The following is a 21,797-nucleotide window of genomic DNA, read 5'->3' on the forward strand; positions in this document are numbered from 1 at the left end:
CCGCCTGTTGGCCGCTGGCCGCCTGTCGGCCATCTTGTTGCCCGATCCGTCCAAAAATGCACTTTGCACAACTAGGGTCCTAGGGGAACCTACATATGAAATTTGAGAAAGATCTCTTCAGTACTTTTTGAGAAATAGTGGTAACAAACTTTAACTATCAAAATCCAAGATGGCCGCCTGTCGGCCATCTTGTTGCCCGATCCGTCCCAAAATGCACTTTGCACAACTAGGGTCCTAGGGGAACCTACATATGAAATTTGAGAAAGATCTCTTCAGTACTTTTTGAGAAATAGCGGTAACAAACTTTAACTATCAAAATCCAAGATGGCCGTCTGTCGGCCATCTTGTTGCCCGATCCGTCCCAAAATGCAATATGCACAACTAGGGTCCTAGTAGAACCTGTATATGAAATTTGAGAAAGATCCCTTCAGCACTTTTTGAGAAATAGCGGTAACAAACTTTAACTATCAAAATCCAAGATGGCCGCCTGTCGGCCATCTTGTTGACCGATCGGTCCCAAAATGCAATATGCACAACTAGGGTCCTAGGGGAACCTACATATGAAATTTGAGAAAGATCCCTTCAGTACTTTCTGAGAAATAGCGGTAACAAGAATTGTTAACGGACGGACGGACGGACGGACGGACCACGGACCACGGACCACGGACGAAAGGCGATTTGAATAGCCCACCATCTGATGATGTAAAGGTATAAATACAGTAATATCAATGTACATATACATTGTATGTAGATCTAAATACAGTGGTGGTTAACAATCCTAATTAAGACAAACTTTAGGGTAAGTACAGCAATATTAAAGAACATTTTTAGCTAATACAGACCGTGTTTGGACCAAATTTAAATGAGTCCCACAATAAAAGCACAAGTTCACTGTAAAGTATAATTTTTGTTAGTTTGATAAAATTTAAGTGCCAAAACTTTACATGTCCAAAGATAAAAATTCTACATGTACACTATTGCTGAAATTTCCCTTGTTGTTAAAAGAAATATTTCAGTCAATTGATAGATGGGTTTTCCTTACCCTCTTTATGATATTAATGTCTATTTTACCAGAACATGTTTTGGTACTCATGCATTTTACATCAACTTACTCTATATTTTCGAAAAAAAAATGTTGTAAGAAGATGAAAATACTGTACATGAAAAATATTCTACTTTACAAATTGTCATGTCAGACTGTACCTAGATTTTTTTGTAAACTAAGTTATTTGCAAGTGATAAGAAATCCTGAAATTAATCACCACAAAAATGTTATGAGTATATTTATCATAAAACCATGACTCTATGATCCCAACATTAAATTGCCATGAAGGTTGTAAGCATCAGAACGTGGAATTAAGTCGCTACAAAATACAAGTTATTACAAATTACAGTACGTACTTCATATCCAAGTCTGACACAGAATTCTGCATCAACTCAAAGACAATTATGACCAAGTATGCAGACATACACCCATATCATTCAAGCTTTTATGAATTCCATTTAATATTCATACCAGGTATATCATTCAGATTCAACTTTCAAATACTTGTAATCTCATTTTAATATCATTATTCAGCTGTGACTTTGGTTAAATATCTTATTCTAATACCTGCACTCACTAGTACTCCGAATCACTTTCTCTTTTCCACTCCTAATCAGTATTTATATTATTTAACTGCAATTTACAATCACAAACCATGTCACTCAGCATCCAGTCTCGCCACAAACCATGTCACTCAGCATCCAGTCTCGCCACAAACCATGTCACTCAGCATCCAGTCTCGCCACAAACCATGTCACTCAGCATCCAGTCTCGCCACAAACCATGTCACTCAGCATCCAGTCTCGCCACAAACCATGTCACTCAGCATCCAGTCTCGCCACAAACCATGTCACTCAGCATCCAGTCTCGCCACAAACCATGTCACTCAGCATCCAGTCTCGCCACAAACCATGTCACTCAGCATCCAGTCTCGCCACAAACCATGTCACTCAGCATCCAGTCTCGCCACAAACCATGTCACTCAGCATCCAGTCTCGCCACAAACCATGTCACTCAGCATCCAGTCTCGCCACAAACCATGTCACTCAGCATCCAGTCTCGCCACAAACCATGTCACTCAGCATCCAGTCTCGCCACAAACCATGTCACTCAGCATCCAGTCTCGCCACAAACCATGTCACTCAGCATCCAGTCTCGCCATTAATCAGGAAACTTCGTCTGTGACCTTTCTGCCCTCTCTTTATGAGCCTCAAAAAGGACCTGATTAATTCGGAAGTAGATTGGATTGTCCTTTTCCTCCAGTTCAGGGTTATAACCCTCCTCCATATCAAAGGGCAGTTTGTTCATAGACTGATTTTGAACCAAAGGCTGATTACAGCCCGAACATCCAGGAAATTCAGCACTGTTCCGGAGGTAGTTTTGATGGACAGGGTCCGAGTTAATACGAAGTTTGCGACATTGTGAGATTATGTTGTCTGGGTGAATATTTCCATTAGGTAGACCAATGTTATTGTTCTGTAGGTTATTGTTCTGAAAAAAAGAAATAAAAACATGAACAAAACTCATAAGATATTATGGAATTACTGTTATGGCAAAAATGAATACTCACTGAATAATGATCAAAATGGAGTAAAAGATTTTGAAAACATAATTCAGTCCAACCAATTTAACAAGAATTTGGATAGTACAAAATCCTGTTTTATATGAATGGAATTGATTTGTTTTACCTGTTTAATATGAATCACTTAATACGGAACCTGTGTAATACAAAAAGATATTTCAGTTCCCTGGGCACTGTTAGTGTTATTATAATGGGAATAAGTGACAAAAGCAGATAAGTTTTGATAATTGCTGATCACTGCCATGTGTTAACAAATGCTCTCAAATTATGCATAAGGCCACACCAAATCAATAGGTAGTTCGTCGGGAGCAGCGCACGTAAATTTTCGGGTTCGAGAAAAAAATATAAAAAATATGCGACCGCACGTCAAAAAAATTCCGGATTTATTTTTTCGTCATCCGAATTACTTAGTGCTTTACTGGTGCTTGGAGAGTCTTGAATTACATTGCGGAAAGGGAGACATTGAAGGTTTTGTCTGACATAGATGAATTAACTACAAAAATGGCGGGTAAGGAGAAAAGCGCTGACGGAAAAATCGTATTTACCAACATGCTTTTGAACTTTTAACATTTAATTTTTGGACGATGAGTGATGAGTGATGAACATCCAGAGTGACCCAGCATCCTTGCTGCTATTTTATCGCGATCGCGGTCGAAAATGAAACGTTTGAGGACCTTTTCGTGTTGTTGACATTCATCTGTTCACTCTCGTAATCTTCACTCTCAGCACTTTGTTTTCGATTATGGGAAATTTCACAAAATAGTATGAATTTCTGTAACAACTTGACAACTGAATTTTTCACAATCAGTCAATCTTTCTATCATTTGTTTCTCATGAAAGATAATTTGTATGTGTTGCGCAAAAATAAATGATTTTCCTGGTAAATTGTATTAATTAGATTTTCAATTTAAAGCTTGTGTTCATTCTGATATTTTTGTTAATAATACATGCATGTACTTTGATGCTATGTCTTTGATATCCATGGATGAGTGCATGCATCAAATTACTGGATTGTTTGGAAAATCATTGGTATTTTTTATCATTGGTATTTTTTTCCTGATGTAGAAAAACACCTTTGTATAGTTATATTATACTTTGAAAAATTATGGTAGGTGATGTTACATGTATCTAGTTAACTTTGGTGTACCTTTAATGTACATGTGTGATTGTTCTTATGATACTTTTAACAAGATATGATTTTTTGTTTTAACTGATCAGATAGATCATTGTTTTTGTTTTTGTTTTTTTATCAAAAATTTACATTGTTGTTAAAATTTACTGTTTCGTTTTTGTTAATGCATGATAACATATATATACAGAAGTATCCAGGATGATTGAAAAAAAACACAGTAAACAGGTTTATCAGTGTTTTCTTACTTAATATTTACTTCCATGGTTTGAAAAAAAAATTGCTCGCTCGACTTTGAAACCCTTCGCTCCTAAAAATCCTCAATTCCATTTTTTTTTAAAAACAAAAAAAATTCACTCGCTCGTTCCATTTTTATTTTTCAATTTCCCGAAGAACTACAAATTAATTTGGTGTGGTCTAAAGAAAAGAAAATCCACTCCGGGGACTAATAACTTTCAATAAACGATAGTATATCCCTGACCAAAGTATCAAATTGTTTCATTTTCTGTGTTTGCTGTTCAAATGCTAACACACTTAATACGAAATCCGCATAATACGAAAGGATTTCAAGGGTCAACAGGAATTCATAATAATTAATTTAAATTAAAATCTGGTTGGACTATAGTTTTATATGAAAAAGTACATACATTTCTGTTTGAAAAACTTTTGGTTTTGCTAATTATAAAATATATAAATCTTGGCATATAACAGTTATTTGTCCTTGCAGGTAGGTATTCCTTAGGACAGTATGTGTTTGCAAGGGTAACATTCTGAGTACTATGTTAACCTATACTTTAATATATACAAATTATGACACCAAAATCAATTTCTACCTGAAAGGACAGTTATAACTCTATAATTTGCAAAGATAGAATACTACATCGTTCTAGTAAAGGTAGCTTCAAATCAGAAGGATTATCATGGCCCACAAAATGGCCACTTATATAATTGTGATAGAAGTAAAGGGGGGAATTAGAGAAACTGCATTCACTGCTTAGCTTCTTCCATGCACCATATTCACTGTAATCCATGGGATGGGTGAAGCATTTAATATAACTTCAACTCCTTTGATCCTGAAGAGGGAAGGGTTACATATGTATGGGGACACGTGGGCTAATTAGTAATTATACAGTAACAGAAATGTAAATATCTTACATTTTATGTTACTTACCATTTGATCACTGTTGTCATGATGAACAAATGGTTGATTACCAGACCTGTTGACAGAAAAATGAGAAGACTCAACTTTGTACATTTATGTACATTGTACAAGCTAGCCTTTATAAATTTTGGTTATAAATACATGCAGGCTTAAATCAATCTTGATCTCCCTATTTTCAATTTTAATTTGCTTTTATTGGTTTCTTTTTATTATTTTACCATTCCTGCATCATAATTCATTTACCAACTGAAATAAAGGAAAATTCTTAGTGAGACACTACAGTATATGTAGTATCAGACCGATTATGTCAGTACTTATCTTCTAGAACGAATATACGTACCCGGCCTACTATACCTTTCGGCCGGGTACGAATTGGTCCCTATGTGTCGTAGTGGAGCACTGCCTCAGAAAATCACTTGGGCATAATTATCTATACTTTTTTGTAGGTTTCCAATTATTTTATGCGTATACATTAGTGTTGTATAATCGGCTAAAAATGACAATCGATCATCAGTTCAAATCAGATGACCCATCCGATCTGATAATCGCACAAAATGATCGGTTCATTATTGTAGTCAAATTGCCAATTTATGGCTACTTTTGTCTTCATTGTAAGCAGTGAAGAGAATGCTGAATGTTTTTCTTACAATTTTTTTACTATAAAAGGTGAAAATTATTGTAATGGAGAAATGTATGGAGGCATTCACACTGTAAATTGTGTTTTTATTGGAAAATTGTTAAAATCACAATAAGTTCCAATATTTACCCGATTAATCGATTATAAAATTTTTAATCGATTATCGGATCGGTTGAGGATCATCTAGTAGTTAATCGATTATTGCCGATCATCAATACAACACTAGTATACATGCATTTACATATTATTTTTGTCCAAAACAAACATAACTACCATTCTTAATATCTACCGTACCGCTCATGTAAAAATAATGCCTAGATGAGAATTTGATATTTTATGTGGTTCAGTTTCATTGCCTAGTAGGTAAGCGATATCAAACAAGTACAACAAAAATGCAAACAAACGTTTTATAATGGTTTGCATAATCATTACTTTGCTCCATTAGCAGTAATAGGCAACAATTGTAGCTCTAAAGACGACACCATTTTCTGTCAAAAAGTCTTTTGAGCTACAATATTGCAGCTACTTATCTTCATGTACTATGCCAGGTCCGGTAGCACCGCTAAATCTGGCTATATAGCTAGATTTGACTATATAGCCAAATCTGACAACACGTATAGTGGACAAATGTAAACAAAAGTGACATACCTGGTCACAAAATCAGCGTACACATCGAAAATTGAATGACGAATCTTGAAAATCGGCAAAACGAAATATATTTGTCATCCAAGATAATTTCCGGTGATTTTTTAAAAATCCGTCGTTGCATTTTTTGGTACTCGCATCCATTCATCCTCATGTTCTGATGTAAACGATATAAAATCCAAATTTCCCATTTGAAATATGCCAAATATCTTTTTGTTTATGAGCCGTCTATAGCACTTTTTGCACATGAATAATGTTGCACGGGATCTGCATGCTTCAAGCGCACCTGTGGCCTGAATCTTCATCAGGTGGATGCTTATCTGCAGACGACACAACGACGCCATATTGGTTCGCCTCGCTATAGTTTTGTTACCGGGGACTAGTGATAATGGATACTAAATAATTGCAACGATGGAACTATAAAAAGTCACTTGCAAATGAACAAGTAGGCAAACATTATTCATATCACCGACTTACATGTTTCGTCATCTATGCTTTCATATTGCACGAGAAAAATGTGACCAGATCTCACCTGTTTGTTTACATTTGTCCACTATACGTGTAGTCAGATTTGGCTATATAGTCAAATCTAGCTATATAGCCAGATTTAGCGGTGCTACCGGACCTGTATGCATATGTATACATATACATTTGTATACTATTTACAACTAAAACCTAGCTACATAGCCAGCCTTGTAGCTGCTACATGTAGACAACATGTATTGTACATTACATACACGTATAATGCATAATATAAGTAATTACTCGATTTGTAGTCTGTTTATCCTCTTAGAAATTGGCAAGCATGAATCTTCACAATCTGCATTTGGGCTCCTTGGTCTCTTCAAGCTAAGAAATAAGATGAAAAATAAATAAATGTGCATTTTGGTACAGTTACATATTGTACATGTATGTAGTTCAAAAAATATCTTGCTATATATGTATCGCCAGATTTGATTTAGAGTACACTTTCATTTTACAACACGAAAGAATTGTCAAAATGGCCGCTGTACTTTTAAGTTTAACATCTCGAGATACTCATCATTCTTGCATATAAACCTACGCTTATGTAATACAATACTGTGTTCCAATGAGTCTTTACATTATTTATTTTTTTAAATAGCGCTAATAGCTTCAGCTGTATCTGCAATTTGAAATGTTGATCAAGCACGAATTGTGCATGTTTGACAGAAACTGCATGAGAACGCATTCGAATCCAAACTCTCAGTCTGGTAACTTATTTATATGCAATCGAAACATTATTTGTTCTAACAAATTCAACACTGATTTATAAGGATTTTATTATAGTTACCTTGCCGTCATTTTGTACTATTCATTTCAGCTGCGCAAAATAAAATATAAATAACGATGAAGAAGCACTTCTGTCAGAGACGTCTGCTCACAGGAGAGTTCTACAAGGGGAGATAACAAAGACAGGTGCGACCACATGTCATGTGGGAGTTATTCCTCTTGGCGTGTAATCCGATTCGTACATGTATGTGACAAATTATTTTGACATTTTACACAAAAAATTCGATATCTTTACGACAGATTCACTCGAGTTTGATAATCCTGCCCTTTAACTGAATTTCGCTTTCGTTGGAAAAGTATAGAATATTAATGAGAGACTTACTAAAGCTACAATAGTAGGCCTTATACAGTATACATGTAAAACATTTGTAATTTATAATTTTATAATTATTTGTTAAATAAAAAAGGTATTTTCTAGATAACTTTTTAACAGCGACAATCTAAAACTCTTCAGTGAAAATACGCGTCTGCAATGGCAAAAGTCAGCCACCTTACATGCACTGTATGCAGTCCAATTATTTATACCATGCTGTCACATGATCTTGCAAGCGCACCTAAGCGTTTCATTTATTTATTGTTACATGTATATCGTGGTGACAGCAAGGAACAAACAGTACCTTCCAAAAATAAATGGTATTTTTTCAGTTTACCAAAAATAAACGAAAAAACATTGACCTTACCCCATGATGAAATTGGAAGTAAACATGGCACACGATCTTGCGCAGTACACTACAATCCAATTTTAATCATATTATGACTATTCAATTTATTAAGCTGACCATTCAAATTTCTATGAAGAACAAAAAAATTGAATTATAAATCAGATTGAAATTCTTAAAAATGTCAAATAAAAAAAAATATTGGCTACTTTTTAAATCAGACGACACTTTCTGCCATTCTTCCACTATATATATCGCCTCAATTGTAACACGGTATGTCTGCATCTTAGACTAAACACTGAGATTGTATTAGAATTTACATTGCCATTCTATACTTTTCATGTCTAAAAAGGTTCGTTTCTTTTTAAAATTAGCTAAAATTACAAGTGCGTAAGATCATGTGCCGCGCATATGATATATATATATATATACGATAAAAATCCAATATCACTTACATGTATTAGGGTTTAGTATCAGAAACATATATACATATGTACATATGCTTCTGTATCTATATAAATGAGGGTTTGAAATATAGTAATGAAGTGTCATCCGCAAATTGTTTTACAAGACTATCAAGATTATCAAATACATGTTTGTCATTCATATACAAAATAAATAGTACTGGACCTAAAACTGGCCCGTGCGGAACGCCAACATTTGTACTTTAAACCAGAAATAAACGGAAGATTTAGATATAAAGTTTTTTTCTCCTAAAACTTGTTGGTACGGGCATAATTTTCAAACCAATTTTGAAATTTTTAACTTCATAGATGTATATACATGCATGTATACCATAATTTTCTATTTTAAATAATTTGAACACTCTGTCCCTTGCGACACACGATCGAATGCTTCAGAAATACATATGTATCACAGAAAGCCTGATATTTTCACTAAATCTTCACATAAATAAACGTGTACAGTAGAATGATCCGTCTGGAAACCATATTGACGTTGCCAATATTCCTTGTGTTTTTATATGCGTATAAGACAAATATGAATAACAGTTCCCTGTGATATAGAATAACATGTCATAATCCCATGTGATGTTTATACTTATACATGTAGTATACAGTGAAGACAATCACACACCACGTACATGCATCTCAGTGATTTCTTAGTGTATAAGTTGTGGAGAAAAACTTTCCACAATTTCATGTGATAGATATGTTAACATTATTATGGCAAACACACACCGCAATCCCATGTGAATAAATGTGTAAACGAATCTGGTAATATTCATTCGGTCAAACAATTTGTAAAATTTTACTTTGCATTTATGGTTTAATAAGGAAGAAGACATATATTAAAAGCTACAATTGCTTTTTATTGCCATGTTACACTAGACCATTTTTACTACATGTGTGTTGTCAACTGTGTCCGACGTCGGTAACGATATTTCTATATTTGGATTAGTATAATATACAGTACTTGATAAGGGATGACCTGATAGTTGGTCTATATCTACCTGGTAATATGGAGAGTACCCTCCCATGTATTTTACAAAAAAAAAATAATTAAATTCAAACTTCAACGTTTTACAGTACCAATAAAACATCAAATTAATTTCTCAATGTGCTAAATCTAAGCGCTTTGTATTAAAATGGATAAAAACACGATTTTGACAGAAACACATGGATATATATTGAAATATAAATCTATTGCAATATCGATAAGATTTGTTATATACTGTAAATGCTATATTGATATCTTTATGTAAAATTTAAACACAGGTGCGAACATAGTAAAACATAGCTCCATTTAAGTAAGCATACTGTTGGCCGTCACATATACATTGTATTTGACTGAGGGAGTGATGGAGAGGGTCATAGAGGGTAGAGGGCGTGTGCGAAAAAGGGTACAGGGTGTGATTAAAAGTGAGAGCGATGGGATATATTGAAAGAATACGGCTTGTGAGAGAGAAAAAGAGTATGGCAGATGTTATTTTTTTGGCAATTTATTTTAATTAATAGTTTATTAATATGTATTTTCATCAAGTGCGTATGCGTTTTCATGATATATATTTTATTATTCCAACTGTTATATCATTATACGGCAATTAGTAAATCGTTATCGTAGGTAGCTGTTGTAAACAGGAAGTTCATTCTGATATAAGGACACAAATCATTAAAGTATCCTGTTTGTATTTTCCAAATTAAGGAAATTGAAAATGTTTACGTACTATACTTTGACCACAGAAATCTTCATATTAAATGTGTAATACAGAAATCACCGTTACAACGGTAGTTAATAAGATTTAAATTCATTTTTACTTGTATAAACATGGTGATGTAATAAGCTAGTCAAATCGGTGCACATAAATCCTTAATTACTGTTGTTCTCCGCCAGTCACCCATACATCAAAATATATTTTCTAGAAGCTAGTATCAATATCTGTTGGCAGGATACATTGCGGTTTTCATATCGATATTCAGAAATTTAATATCCTTTTATAGTTAGTTTCAGTTGTAAACAGGAAAATTACATTAGATGTAATATGTTTTTATTCTAAACATCTTAAGGAATTTCGTATTCTGTTTGATCAGATGAAATGGGACAGGTGTTATTATTATATCTATTTATGAAACAAGATAATTGGCTTTAGGGATCATTACTTTGATACTTCCAATTAACTGTTTTACATCTTAATAAATGTAATCAATAAAACCAACATCATGTTTAACTGAAAGCGCCGGTACCGTTCTGACAGTAATATAACTGTCGTCAATATATGAGCCATATAAAAAGGGTCAGGTGATTTAAATTAAGAATATTTAAAATTATAAATTATAGATTATGTAGTATCCCATGCATCCTAAAACATGTTTCTGTTATAATTTCAGAGAAAAATTTTGTTTTCATTCGTGCCCACCATGAAGCATTCCTCTGTACTTAAATCTTGGTTTACATCCAAACCTGACTCAAATATATGAAATAATGAGAAATTATGAAAATTTATCAAAGTTATGTTTAAAAAAGTCAAATAATTTGTCCTCCTTCTATGTTGCATTTCTTGACTGTTGTAAATATGTTTCTCTACACAATGCATTTTTTAAAGAGACTAATAAAGTTTGAAGAAGTTTGAAGAAGAGTAAGAAAGCATTTTTCGCGATAGCTTAATGAAAATTAAGGAATGTAATCAGGGTTCATACAACAAGCATGTTATTGGCCAAAAGTCAAATTTTCTAACCATTAACTACTTGTTGATACATGTATCATTAGTGTGTTTTTGCTATACTTATATATAAAGATATGTGTTCCTTAACCCAACGAAAATTTTGACATGTTATTTTTTCTTCAGTAATATATTAAAAACCATAAAGTTTATTGAATTTAGCTGTTGAAATAATTCAAATGGTCAGACAATCATATATGATGCCTTATAAACGTTATTTACAACACATACCTTAAAATTCTTGTTTTTTTATGCATTATCGAGTTCCGATGAAAATATACCTGCAGAAATAACTATACAATTACTAATTGGCAATGTGAAATAAAATTGTAGACCACAATCTGGCTTCAAGGTCTGACCGTATATTTGTTTGTTTGATTAATTTACGTCCTATTAACAGTCAGGGTAATGTAAGGACAGCCTCCCATGTATGTGGTGTGTAGCGTGTATTTGATGCAAGGTGCGTGTTTTGGAAGACTGCGGTATGTTCGTTTTGTGTCTTCTTGTATAGTGGAACTGTTCCCCTTTTTATAGTGCTATATCACTGAAGAATGCCGCCAAAGACACCAAGCAATACACCCCATCCGGTCACATTATACTGACAACGGGCGAACCAGTCGTCCTACTCCCTGTATGCTGAGCGCTAAGCATGAGCAGAAACCTCGGCCAAAGGACGGAACCCAGAACCTACCTCACCGGGACGAGAGCTCAACAGAAGACAAACAGTGAGGTGGTGTTAAAGAAGAGGAGGTATAAAACAGGTGCAATAAGATATACAAATAAAAAGGGGTGAGAACAATATACATTTAAAAAAAAATTATTAATGACAATAATCTCCGATGCTGACAGCAGAAAATGTAACAGTTCATTTTTCGTTTCTTTAAGTTGATTCGAATTTCTGTCACATCCCTTGCCATATTTTCGTTCTCATATCATTCCAGGTTTCACAATATATGTTTCTCTTTTACCTTTATCATCGGAGAATAATATTTTTACAGTATATATATCTTATGTGGTATGGCGAGAAGGAAAGATATTAGAATTGTGATTTTCAAAATCAATTTGCATCGATAATGTATTGCTGGGTGCTCTGGCTGTATTTTCGTCATTTGATAATCTTTTACTTCTATGCATTAATAGCTTGACATGAAATACTTTGTAGGATATGTTAATCAAGTTGTTTCCATCGTCGAATAGTAGACGAAAAAAGATGAGTTGGGAAGCTTCGAAAGGAAATTAGGCAAAGAATAGTTATTCAAGTTGCGTAGGTTATAATTGGAGTTTTCAGGCACTAAATTAATGGAGGCAGAAAATTGGTCAAATAATCTGGGGTTAGGGTTTTACTAGTTTTATAATAAAAATGCAATTTTCTCTTGTAGCGACGATTTTCAAGGGGTTCTAATCCACTTTCAGAATATAAAGATGATCTACTAGCAAATGATGGCTAAGCTGTTATTATTCTAGCAATTTCGATCGCAAGCTATTACTTGACATGGCCTAATACGAAAACAATAAACACCAGTACGGTTGATTGGTATTTTATTGTACACTGTATGATCTATACTTGAATAGTTGTAACTATTGTTACAATGAATTTATCGTCTACGTTTAATCTAATATAAAGGTGTTGTTGATGATTAAATTCATCGTAAATATAACGACACAGATATTGAAATTATCCTAAAATGATCAGAAAATTGCATTTCTAAAATCACAGTTTCTAAAATAACTTCTCATATAAATACAAAACAAATTCCATTCTGACAATGTACATACATGTATTTTATTGGTTCGAATCCTTACTCTAAATCTAGGTGTTTCAGCATGAAACGGGTGTAATTAAGAAATCGCGAAAATGCTAGTACACTAAAATTAGTAAGTTAACAGTTTAAAGGTGAACAATGTGACACAATGTATAGAGAATGTGTTCCTGGGAACAAGGAACAGTTCCTATTTATGCTAACTTCCTTACATGGAAACTCCTTTACATGACAGGTATTTTTCGACATTTGTTATTTTGTCGTTGACTCAACCGTGTTTATCTTACAAGGTATCGATCAAAACGCAATCATTGTGGTTGTCACTGATACTTATCACGTCCAATTCTCGACAAAAGTCATTTATAAATCTCGATAATTCTCGTTTCCATTTCTGATGCCAACGAGACTTGTCCTTTTTACAGGTGCTATTAATGATTTTCGGAACAGAACACACGAACAATGTAGTTATAGCCTGAGTCAATGTTTGTAATTCCTTGAATTTCTCAAAACTTACCAGGAGTTCTACAGACAGATAAAGAACTATGGAAATTATAGTTATTTTCAGAATAGCCTTGAAAAGTTGTACGCGTAACGGTTGGTATCTATTGACAACGGACATAAACAAATCACTGGGCATACAGGCGACATCATCAACAATGGAGTAAACCTTGTCTGTTCCATGTTTCTCCGCGTATATTTTGCAAAGCTCTAGTACATTATTAAAGATGTTCGTGTATTCAGTTTTCAACTTCTGTATACTATCCCCTATATACATAATTACAGTTATATACAGAACAAAGTAGCCCGACGACTGGGTCGTATACGCGAATAAACCCGTGTATGTAAAAATGACAACCCGCGACAAAAACAGAAAACTATCGACAAACACAATATTTAACACGTAGATCACATAAGTAAGTGACGTAATCAGAAGTGGTATAAATAGCAAAACTAAACATTTGTAGCATATATGGTGTGTTCGAACGCGATTCCAGGCACCAAGGCAATAACCCCGTAGGATTACAAACATAAAAAACAAAATAGGCATTCCATAGAAAACGATACAAATCGCCATTTCTACCAGACAAACAATGAGATAGCACGGTAACAGAGCTACAAACAAAACACATATAATACAGTTACCGTTCACTGTGAAATACGAAAGCATTGCCTGAAGGCGTCTTAGTTGAATCTTGAAAACATAACCAGTAAAGCTTGGATTCAAAAGCATGAAGAAATTCTTCACCATGGCACTAGAAAGTTGGTCGTATCCATTGGAGTCTTCAATATTAGAATATGTTAGTCTCTGTCTGTCACCTACACTGATGGAAAGGGGAGTCAGTGACGTTCCTTTGCCGGAGTTTTGTGGCAAGCCACGAGCTAATTCTTTTGACAGATTATTTGGAACACATAAGAACAGAATAGCACCAACAATGTAGAGGCCCAAGGCAATAAATGGTCCACCGAAATCAGAGAGGAAGTTGTCCTTGGCCAAGTCATGTCCAGCCAAAACCGATAAAAAGTCCATAGGAGATCCTTGGCGAACACTTGCAACAACGAAATCCGTTTGGTAAATTCCATGTAAAGTTATTTTCACAATTATCACAGATAAACTTAGCAAAGCGAACACGAGTCTACACAGTCGAGAGCCGGTCCTTGGCATGTTGTCACACACACGACGAATGGGCTGAGAAATAATCCACCATAGCGATATGGGATTAAACGAAATCCATTCTTTTGGTTTAGTTTCTGTGGCTGATTTCAGAAGATAAAGTTCCTCTCCATCCTCACCATTCTTACTGTGATGACGTCCTTTGCCAAAATGAATCCAGTCATAGACCGCTGAACAAATTCTCAACAAAAATATTGGGAAGTATACAAAGAGTAAAAGTCCCGTTATAAATGGGAGTATTCGCCACATGTTTTTGTGTCGAAGTACATGGTTATAACAATAGTTATATGGCTTTGTCCCGTTTTCCTCTATACATGACAATCCTACAACATGTGTAACCGATCGTTTCTATAGGACAAATCACATGAAGACACAGAGAATACATTAGTTGGTCTCTGATGTAGATTTTTGTCTTGTAGCAAAAGTATGTAGTCTTGTATTTGTTCTCCAAGTGAAACTCTGTTTTCATTCGATATGCCATTTTTGTTAACGCTCTGGCTATCCTCAAAGTGGTATTCATATGACCAATGACAATAGGACAGTGGTCAGTGTTCCTGACGTCGATATCTATAGGGAAAGGCTGGATCAGGACATCCTCTGTAAGCAGACCGAGGGACCAAACTCTGTACTGCGGTGGCCAGGACAGATGGTGTTGTAATGTCCCCCCGGGTTTTCCGGGGAAAGCCCACACCCATTCCTGTGGCTGTATAACGCACTTGGTGAAGTTTGCGCTTCCTGTTCCCACAAATCTTAATAAAATATGAATGAATTTGTAATCATATTTCTTAAGCATTGTCACAAATGCTTCAATCGTTGAATTATCGATATACATTCCACATCTACCTAAGGAGGAATGTTTCAAGACTCGATCTGAACCACTTGTGTCACAAGAAAGCTCACTGAAGTCATCAAATTTTAAATAGTTCTTTCTAATCTCCGAGATGGCACTGGTTTCATTCGTACCACCTTTGATTAAAACAACACCTACCAATGAATTTAACAACATCCAGATGAACAAAGGTGACATAATCAAGCTCATTAGAACTTTTATGTCAATGTCCGCCTGCGTACTGATGAAGCTCCTTGTTCTGGTGGGGTTTCCAACCTGTGTGTTGTAGACTAATTTTACCTGGTTTTTCCTTTGTATAAAAGTACTTGATTTACGGTCGCATTTAGCATGGGAGATAAGAATTTTACCAATAACATCCCTGTATTAACAAGCGTGATAAAATTCCTTGAATTTCATCCAACCTATCGCGAGGATGTTTTCTTCCTCTTCACATATTAAATAAGTTTATATGAGATTTTAAGTACGAGGAATGGGGCATGGTTGTCACGGATAAAATCGATTAATAAAATATTTGTCTATGCAAATATAAAAACAAGAGGCCCAAGAGGCCTTGGCGGTCACCTAATACAGAAAGAGCATTGAAAAGTTGGTTCAAATCTGTAAAAAATATTTACAAATTAGAATAAACTTTAAAGTTGAACCTTCGTATTATAATTTTTAATTTGTGTTTTTTCATTTTGATAGTTAGTGTATTATGTTACCAAACCTTATGCTTAAAATTCCAATTTGCTTTGCCAACGTTTAACAACAAAACCAATCTAGAAGTCAGTCAGTGTCAGTGATTATATAAATTTCACTTTTTAATCTACCTGGTATGAAGATGATTTGGTTCCATCAAACCTGGGAATTTAGAAGAAGACTTTTGAAATTTTAGCCATTTTAACCCATTTTGGCCCCACCTCTCTGATCCCTGTGGGTCAGCCAGGACCAATATGGATATGGTGTTAAAATGCTATTTCAGGCTAATAATTCTAACCCAGTTTGATTCATTTCCTATTAAAACTAAGCAAATAATGTTCATAAATGTGTTTTTCCTATATGAACTACAGTGAATTTGACTCCCTCCCCAGGGGAAAACTGAGATCCCAGGACCATATAATTCACAAATTTGGTAAAGGCTCTTAAGACCTTTCCATCTATGAATAGTATTTGATTCTACCAGTTCCAGAATTTCTGAAGAAGATTTTTGAAGTTTTGGTCTATTTGACCCATTTTGGCCCCACCCCTAAGGCCCCTGGGGGTCAGTCATGGAAAATTTGTTAATAGGATTCAATGGCCATATCATAGGGATATTTCTGACAACATTTGACTAATTCCTATTATAAATGACCAAATAATGCAAAAAAAATGCGCGTTTTCCCTATATAAGCTATGGTAAACTTAACCTTCACCCCAGGGGGAAACCTGAGACCCCAAGGTCATTTAATTCACAATTTTTGTAGAGGGCTTTGAGCTTGAGACTTTTCTATCTGTGAAGAGAAGGCCTATTTGATTCTACCACATCTGTGCATGGAGAAGAAGATTTTTGAAATATTAGCCAATTTCACCCCTTTTGGCCCCTCCCACAGCCCCCTGGCGGGTGGGTGGGGGTGTTACAATTCACAATTTTGATTGGCCTTGTGCCTTAGAAGGTTTGTGCAAAATTTCATTGAAAATGCTTCAGCGCTTTTGGAGAAGAAGTCGAAAATGTAAATTGTTTACGGACATACGACGGACGACGCACGGCGACGGACAAAAGGCGGTTAGAATAGGTCACTTGAGACTTTGTCTCATGTGATCTAAAATAATATAATTTAAGAATGGATGAGATACATGAATGATCATATAAATAACATGTGTGTTTATGATTAGTAATAGAGTAAAATACGATAACTTTCACCTCATGAGAACAACGAAATACAAATGTAACTTCGTTATAAGCATAATTCGATTGTTATATACATATTAAAAACATCTACATGTATAAGGAACCTTGGCGAGGAATAAAAAGTACTTAAAACGTACTACGTTATAACCAGGAATTCGACTTAAGTGTGGTTTAATATAAAGGTGTTTAACTGTACAATACACTGCAATATGATATTCAATGGAAATAACCTAATTTGAAATCATATATATTAAATATTGCTTAATTTGAAATGATTTATTATCCCTGTTCAGATGTAGTAATGCCTTTTTACCTCGGTTATGTTGAAATCTGGATAATCTGAAAAGATTTTCCTTTCTCCATGGGATTATCCTGATTACACTGTAATATGATGCAATGATAATCCATCAAACATTCAGACAATACATCACATTGATATTTTCGTTACTAATGCACTAGTGTGAATATTTAATTAAGACAGCATGCATTAATATGTTGTACACAAACATTGGCTCAGAAGTAATTTTTATTTCCTTCTATTTCTAGGTTGATTCTTATTTCGCTCTCCTAATATTCTTTACCAATATCAACATAATGTTCATGCCGATAGCCATCTTTCACAATATCAAGTTATGTAACCTTTGATTTCATTGGTAGTCTGCTGTTTGAAAAGCCAATGACAATGAACTTTGTATCATTATTATCTACTGTTATTTGTGAAAAAGGAACAAGGAAGATTTAGAATTATTTCATATTATGGACTTCAAAGTTTAAATGTAATAATAATTGTAAAATAGTAAATATTTCCTTCCCGTCACATGAACATATAAAAGAATAAAAGACAAAGACATTATTATTTCCGTATCCATTTAGTATAAATGAACAAATATACCTCTGCACCTCAAACGTCCTTTCATGCTTTGAATCTAACAGAAATATCCAGTAAAACGTCTCCATAACGACAGCATGTCTTTAGAGGCCAGTGATTACATTTTAATGCATTTTCTGTTCATTTCTATTTTGTGTAAATGTTTCGAAGCTAACACCGGGATAGAGGTATCGAGCCATAACATGGTGTTTCATCCTTCTGTCGGCGCACATGATACATGTGAGAATTGGAAAGGTAACTACATACCAAATACAAATGATGATTGCCCAATGGAAATTTCTCACAAGACAATGAACAAATTTGTGTATGACGTCATCAATAAAAAATATAATTTCGTGAATTTATACCTGGATTTTTTCGGCAAAGGAGACGCGACCTTCACCCCGTGTGTTATACAGCCTCAACGATGGATATGGACATATTCAGGCCCCGGGGGAGCCTTTCAGTACCTAAAGTGGCCCCCGGAGTACAGTGTATGGTCGATGGGATTTCTGACGGCCTCCTCACAGCTGATTCCGTATAACTTTAACATCAGTATCCAGTCTAAAAAGAACTGTTCGTTATATGTGGGGAGAAGAAACACCACAGGCCGAATAGGACTGGCGCTTTCGAAACTGTCCCACGAATTAAGTGAGCAGGTTCGCCTTGTATATGATTCCAGCTACTTCTGCTATAAAACAAGGACCTACATACAGAATGAGGCGTTATATGGATTGTGTTTGCATGTGATATGTCCGTTCGAGGCTACAGGCTATATTTGCTGTCACATGGAGTGGGAATATAAACGCAACCGGTCTGTGTTGGTATGCCCAGCGGAACCACTAACGTACGATGCCGTTTGGTGGATAGTACCGTTTGTTTTAGGTACAGTTCTATTTGTGTATTTCCCTGTGGTTCTATTCTGGTGTAGTGCAGAACTACGCGATATATTTATCAGTGACGTCAATCTTTTCCAGTTCGACCCCATTGCAGACTTAGATGAAACTACACCTCTTCTACCGCCTAAAGTCTGCCCTGAATCTGATTGGCTGTTCACAAGTCCGATCACAGTAGTGACGATCTTAATTCAACCAATATGCTTCCTCGGTCGTCGTTATCCAAACGGTTTATCCAGAACTATTCGGTTTTTCTTTGCTATATTTAGTTTATTTTTCGTTACGATTAAGGTAGTTGTTCACTATATCTACCAGTATGACTTCGTTGTGGCGAGCGTTACCCAGGGTACACCTATGGATTTTCTCTCAGTTTTGGCCGGATATGAAAAAAGCAAAAACAATTTCCTGAAAGGCATCGGCGGGCCTTATATCGCGTGCTCTTTATACCTTATAGGGATGGTCATACTCATGTGTGTTCCGTGTGATCTGTCAGACTTGATGGAGGCAGGAATTCCATCTTACGAGTCCAAAAGGTTATCTCCCCTTACGATGCCAAAAAACATTCAGTATCGACTTGGTTCAGTGAACACGCACAAGACCGTGACGGGGTACAGGCTTGTGTACAGAACAATGACATCAAATTTCTTTATGCTGCTAAATTCTGATTTCTGGGTGCACACGTATCAAATACAGATGCAACGCTTCGTTAACATACATTCCAATAGATTCATCATTGCTCTCATATTCCCGATGTATGTTGTATTGTGCATTTTGGAGATTTGTGCGTGTGTAATATACTTTGGATTTCCAATAACATTTTACATTGTGGTCGTCCTGAAATCCTATAATTCACCGGTATTGCGTTCTCTCTGCACTTCACCAGTTTGGATTCGAATTCCGTTGTTGTTGGTTACGATGCCAATTTTATTGGGGATGCTCATCTTTGTTATATATATGTTTAGCATCATCTTTGTCGGAAGTTTCATCTTTCTGTCACGTGTCGCCGTTTTCACATACACTGGACTCTTCGCCTTCCCTAACTATTCCTATGGATACATTATATTCGCTGTGACCATCGCAATGTATATAAAAGACGTAATCAATTTTGTCAGCGAAGTTTACGTTCAACTTTTCAAGGAGCTCTCGAAACTCTGTCGCCTCTATCAGACGGAGAATGGCGACCTTCCAGTCCAAGTATTTCGGGTCGTAGATAGGGTCAACTACATTCCAGGAAAACTCTTCTTTCATATTGTGAACCGCTTTCAACCCATGCGGTTACAAATGGTTCAGGCATGCATGAAGATCTTGTTTGTTGGTTTCGTATTGTTCGTGTCAGTTTATCTGATACAGAGTTTTCAGAGATTCCAACAACTGTCGATTCTAACACAGTCCGTTACTACGTTGTTTGTGTGTCTGCTACCAAAACTACTGGAGGGAATGTGTTCACGGAAAAATACCGGATATAACAAACAGTGGAAAGCGGAAGTGACGCAATTCATCAAAGAATACTGTTCTAAATCCGGTCAATGTATAAATTAATAGGCAATGTCGCGCTAAACATTCTTGATACATGTATTTGGCGCTGATGACTGACGCGTATGTCTATGTACAATTAGGAAGAGGGCAGTGTTTGTGAAACGTTTTAATCAAAAAAAAGACAAATAACCAGAAAAGAAAGAATTCTTTCGGCAAACTTTATTCAAATTTAGGTATTTTTAGCGTAATGATGATCCAAATTACTTTTAATCATGTATTTTCCTTTTATCTTTTCACCATGGAATCTTTAACATTGTTAGCTAATTAAAGTGTCGCTTTTGTTGGGAATCTAGAAAGAATAATACAATCATATCCTTATTTTACGTAAAGTATTGTCTTAACATTCGTACAACTTTATCATTATAATGCTAATTTACTTATTTTGGATTGTTTACATTATTATGATTTTGCTGTGTGTTTTTGTATATATGTTCTTGGCCGAGTTTCATCAACATTCTTAAATGACTTTAACATTCTCAACAAAAGAACAAAGCTCAGGTTAAGGAACATTCCTTATTTTGTTTAATACTTTCTTATGGAGAATTTTACGTTAAAGAATTCTTTAGATTTAAGGAATGGTGATGAAACTGGGCGGTTTTCAACCGATTAATTTTGATATTTGAAATAAAATAAACAGATTATAAATCATTTACGTTGTTTCTGGTTATCTAAGTAATGTAGTATTGGACTACAACTATATTATTGACAGGATGGTACCACTACTGCCATTTAAGCTCATGTTGATGTTATTGTTTATAATATGATGTATAACAGCTATTTGGACGTATCAGAAATTCCTCTAGCAATCTAAATTCTGACCTATTTCGCGATCATTTGAGAGATTCTCCAATTTGTTCTTGTGGCCTTGGTAATGAAACAGCCGAACATTATCTTTTCATATGTCCTTTATTTAATGAACAAAGATCATCACTCAGAACCAACATACATAATTCTAATATCCCCCACTCGCATTTTAACACAAAAAATCTACTGCATGGTT

At 35.1% G+C, this 21,797-nt stretch overlaps 3 protein-coding genes across 4 annotated transcripts; 1 reads left to right on the forward strand and 2 right to left on the reverse strand.

The window, feature by feature from the left end:
* Positions 1-709: 709 nt before the first annotated feature.
* LOC138323496 (uncharacterized) lies at positions 710-7,870 on the reverse strand. Of its 2 annotated transcripts, none has more exons than XM_069268150.1 (4): positions 7,513-7,870; positions 6,966-7,049; positions 4,928-4,973; positions 710-2,521 (listed from the first exon to the last, which is right to left on the reverse strand). In XM_069268150.1, the coding sequence occupies exons 1-4, from the start codon at positions 7,521-7,523 to the stop codon at positions 2,207-2,209; spliced, it is 456 nt and encodes a 151-aa protein (XP_069124251.1). In that variant the 5' UTR covers positions 7,524-7,870; the 3' UTR covers positions 710-2,206. The 2 variants fall into 2 exon arrangements, with proteins under 2 accessions (XP_069124251.1, XP_069124250.1); XM_069268149.1 differs by having other exon boundaries at positions 710-2,536; positions 7,513-7,833.
* Positions 7,871-12,264: 4,394 nt separating this feature from the next.
* Positions 12,265-18,205, reverse strand: LOC138323497 (uncharacterized). Its single transcript, XM_069268151.1, has one exon. It carries the CDS (start codon positions 15,027-15,029, stop codon positions 13,392-13,394), a length of 1,638 nt encoding a protein of 545 aa, XP_069124252.1. The 5' UTR covers positions 15,030-18,205; the 3' UTR covers positions 12,265-13,391.
* Positions 18,206-18,370: 165 nt separating this feature from the next.
* LOC138323498 (uncharacterized) lies at positions 18,371-21,445 on the forward strand. The gene has a single exon (XM_069268152.1). The coding sequence runs from the start codon at positions 18,464-18,466 to the stop codon at positions 20,798-20,800; it is 2,337 nt and encodes a 778-aa protein (XP_069124253.1). The 5' UTR covers positions 18,371-18,463; the 3' UTR covers positions 20,801-21,445.
* The last annotated feature ends 352 nt before the right edge of the window (positions 21,446-21,797 follow it).

The sequence above is a fragment of the Argopecten irradians genome, chromosome 5 (genome assembly GCF_041381155.1).
Source record: "Argopecten irradians isolate NY chromosome 5, Ai_NY, whole genome shotgun sequence".
Classification (NCBI taxonomy): Eukaryota; Metazoa; Mollusca; class Bivalvia; order Pectinida; family Pectinidae; genus Argopecten; species Argopecten irradians.

Excerpts from the sequence above, each read along its gene's own strand:
- LOC138323498 (XM_069268152.1), top strand. The coding sequence starts at position 18,464 with ATGTCTTTAGAGGCCAGTGATTACATTTTAATGCATTTTCTGTTCATT.
- LOC138323497 (XM_069268151.1), bottom strand. The coding sequence starts at position 15,029 with ATGTGGCGAATACTCCCATTTATAACGGGACTTTTACTCTTTGTATAC.
- LOC138323496 (XM_069268149.1), bottom strand. Across the intron at positions 4,974-6,965 it reads ATAAACAGACTACAAATCGA|GTCTGGTAATCAACCATTTG; the intron begins GTAATTACTTAT and ends TTCTGTCAACAG. Across the intron at positions 2,537-4,927 it reads ATGACAACAGTGATCAAATG|AACAATAACCTACAGAACAA; the intron begins GTAAGTAACATA and ends TCTTTTTTTCAG.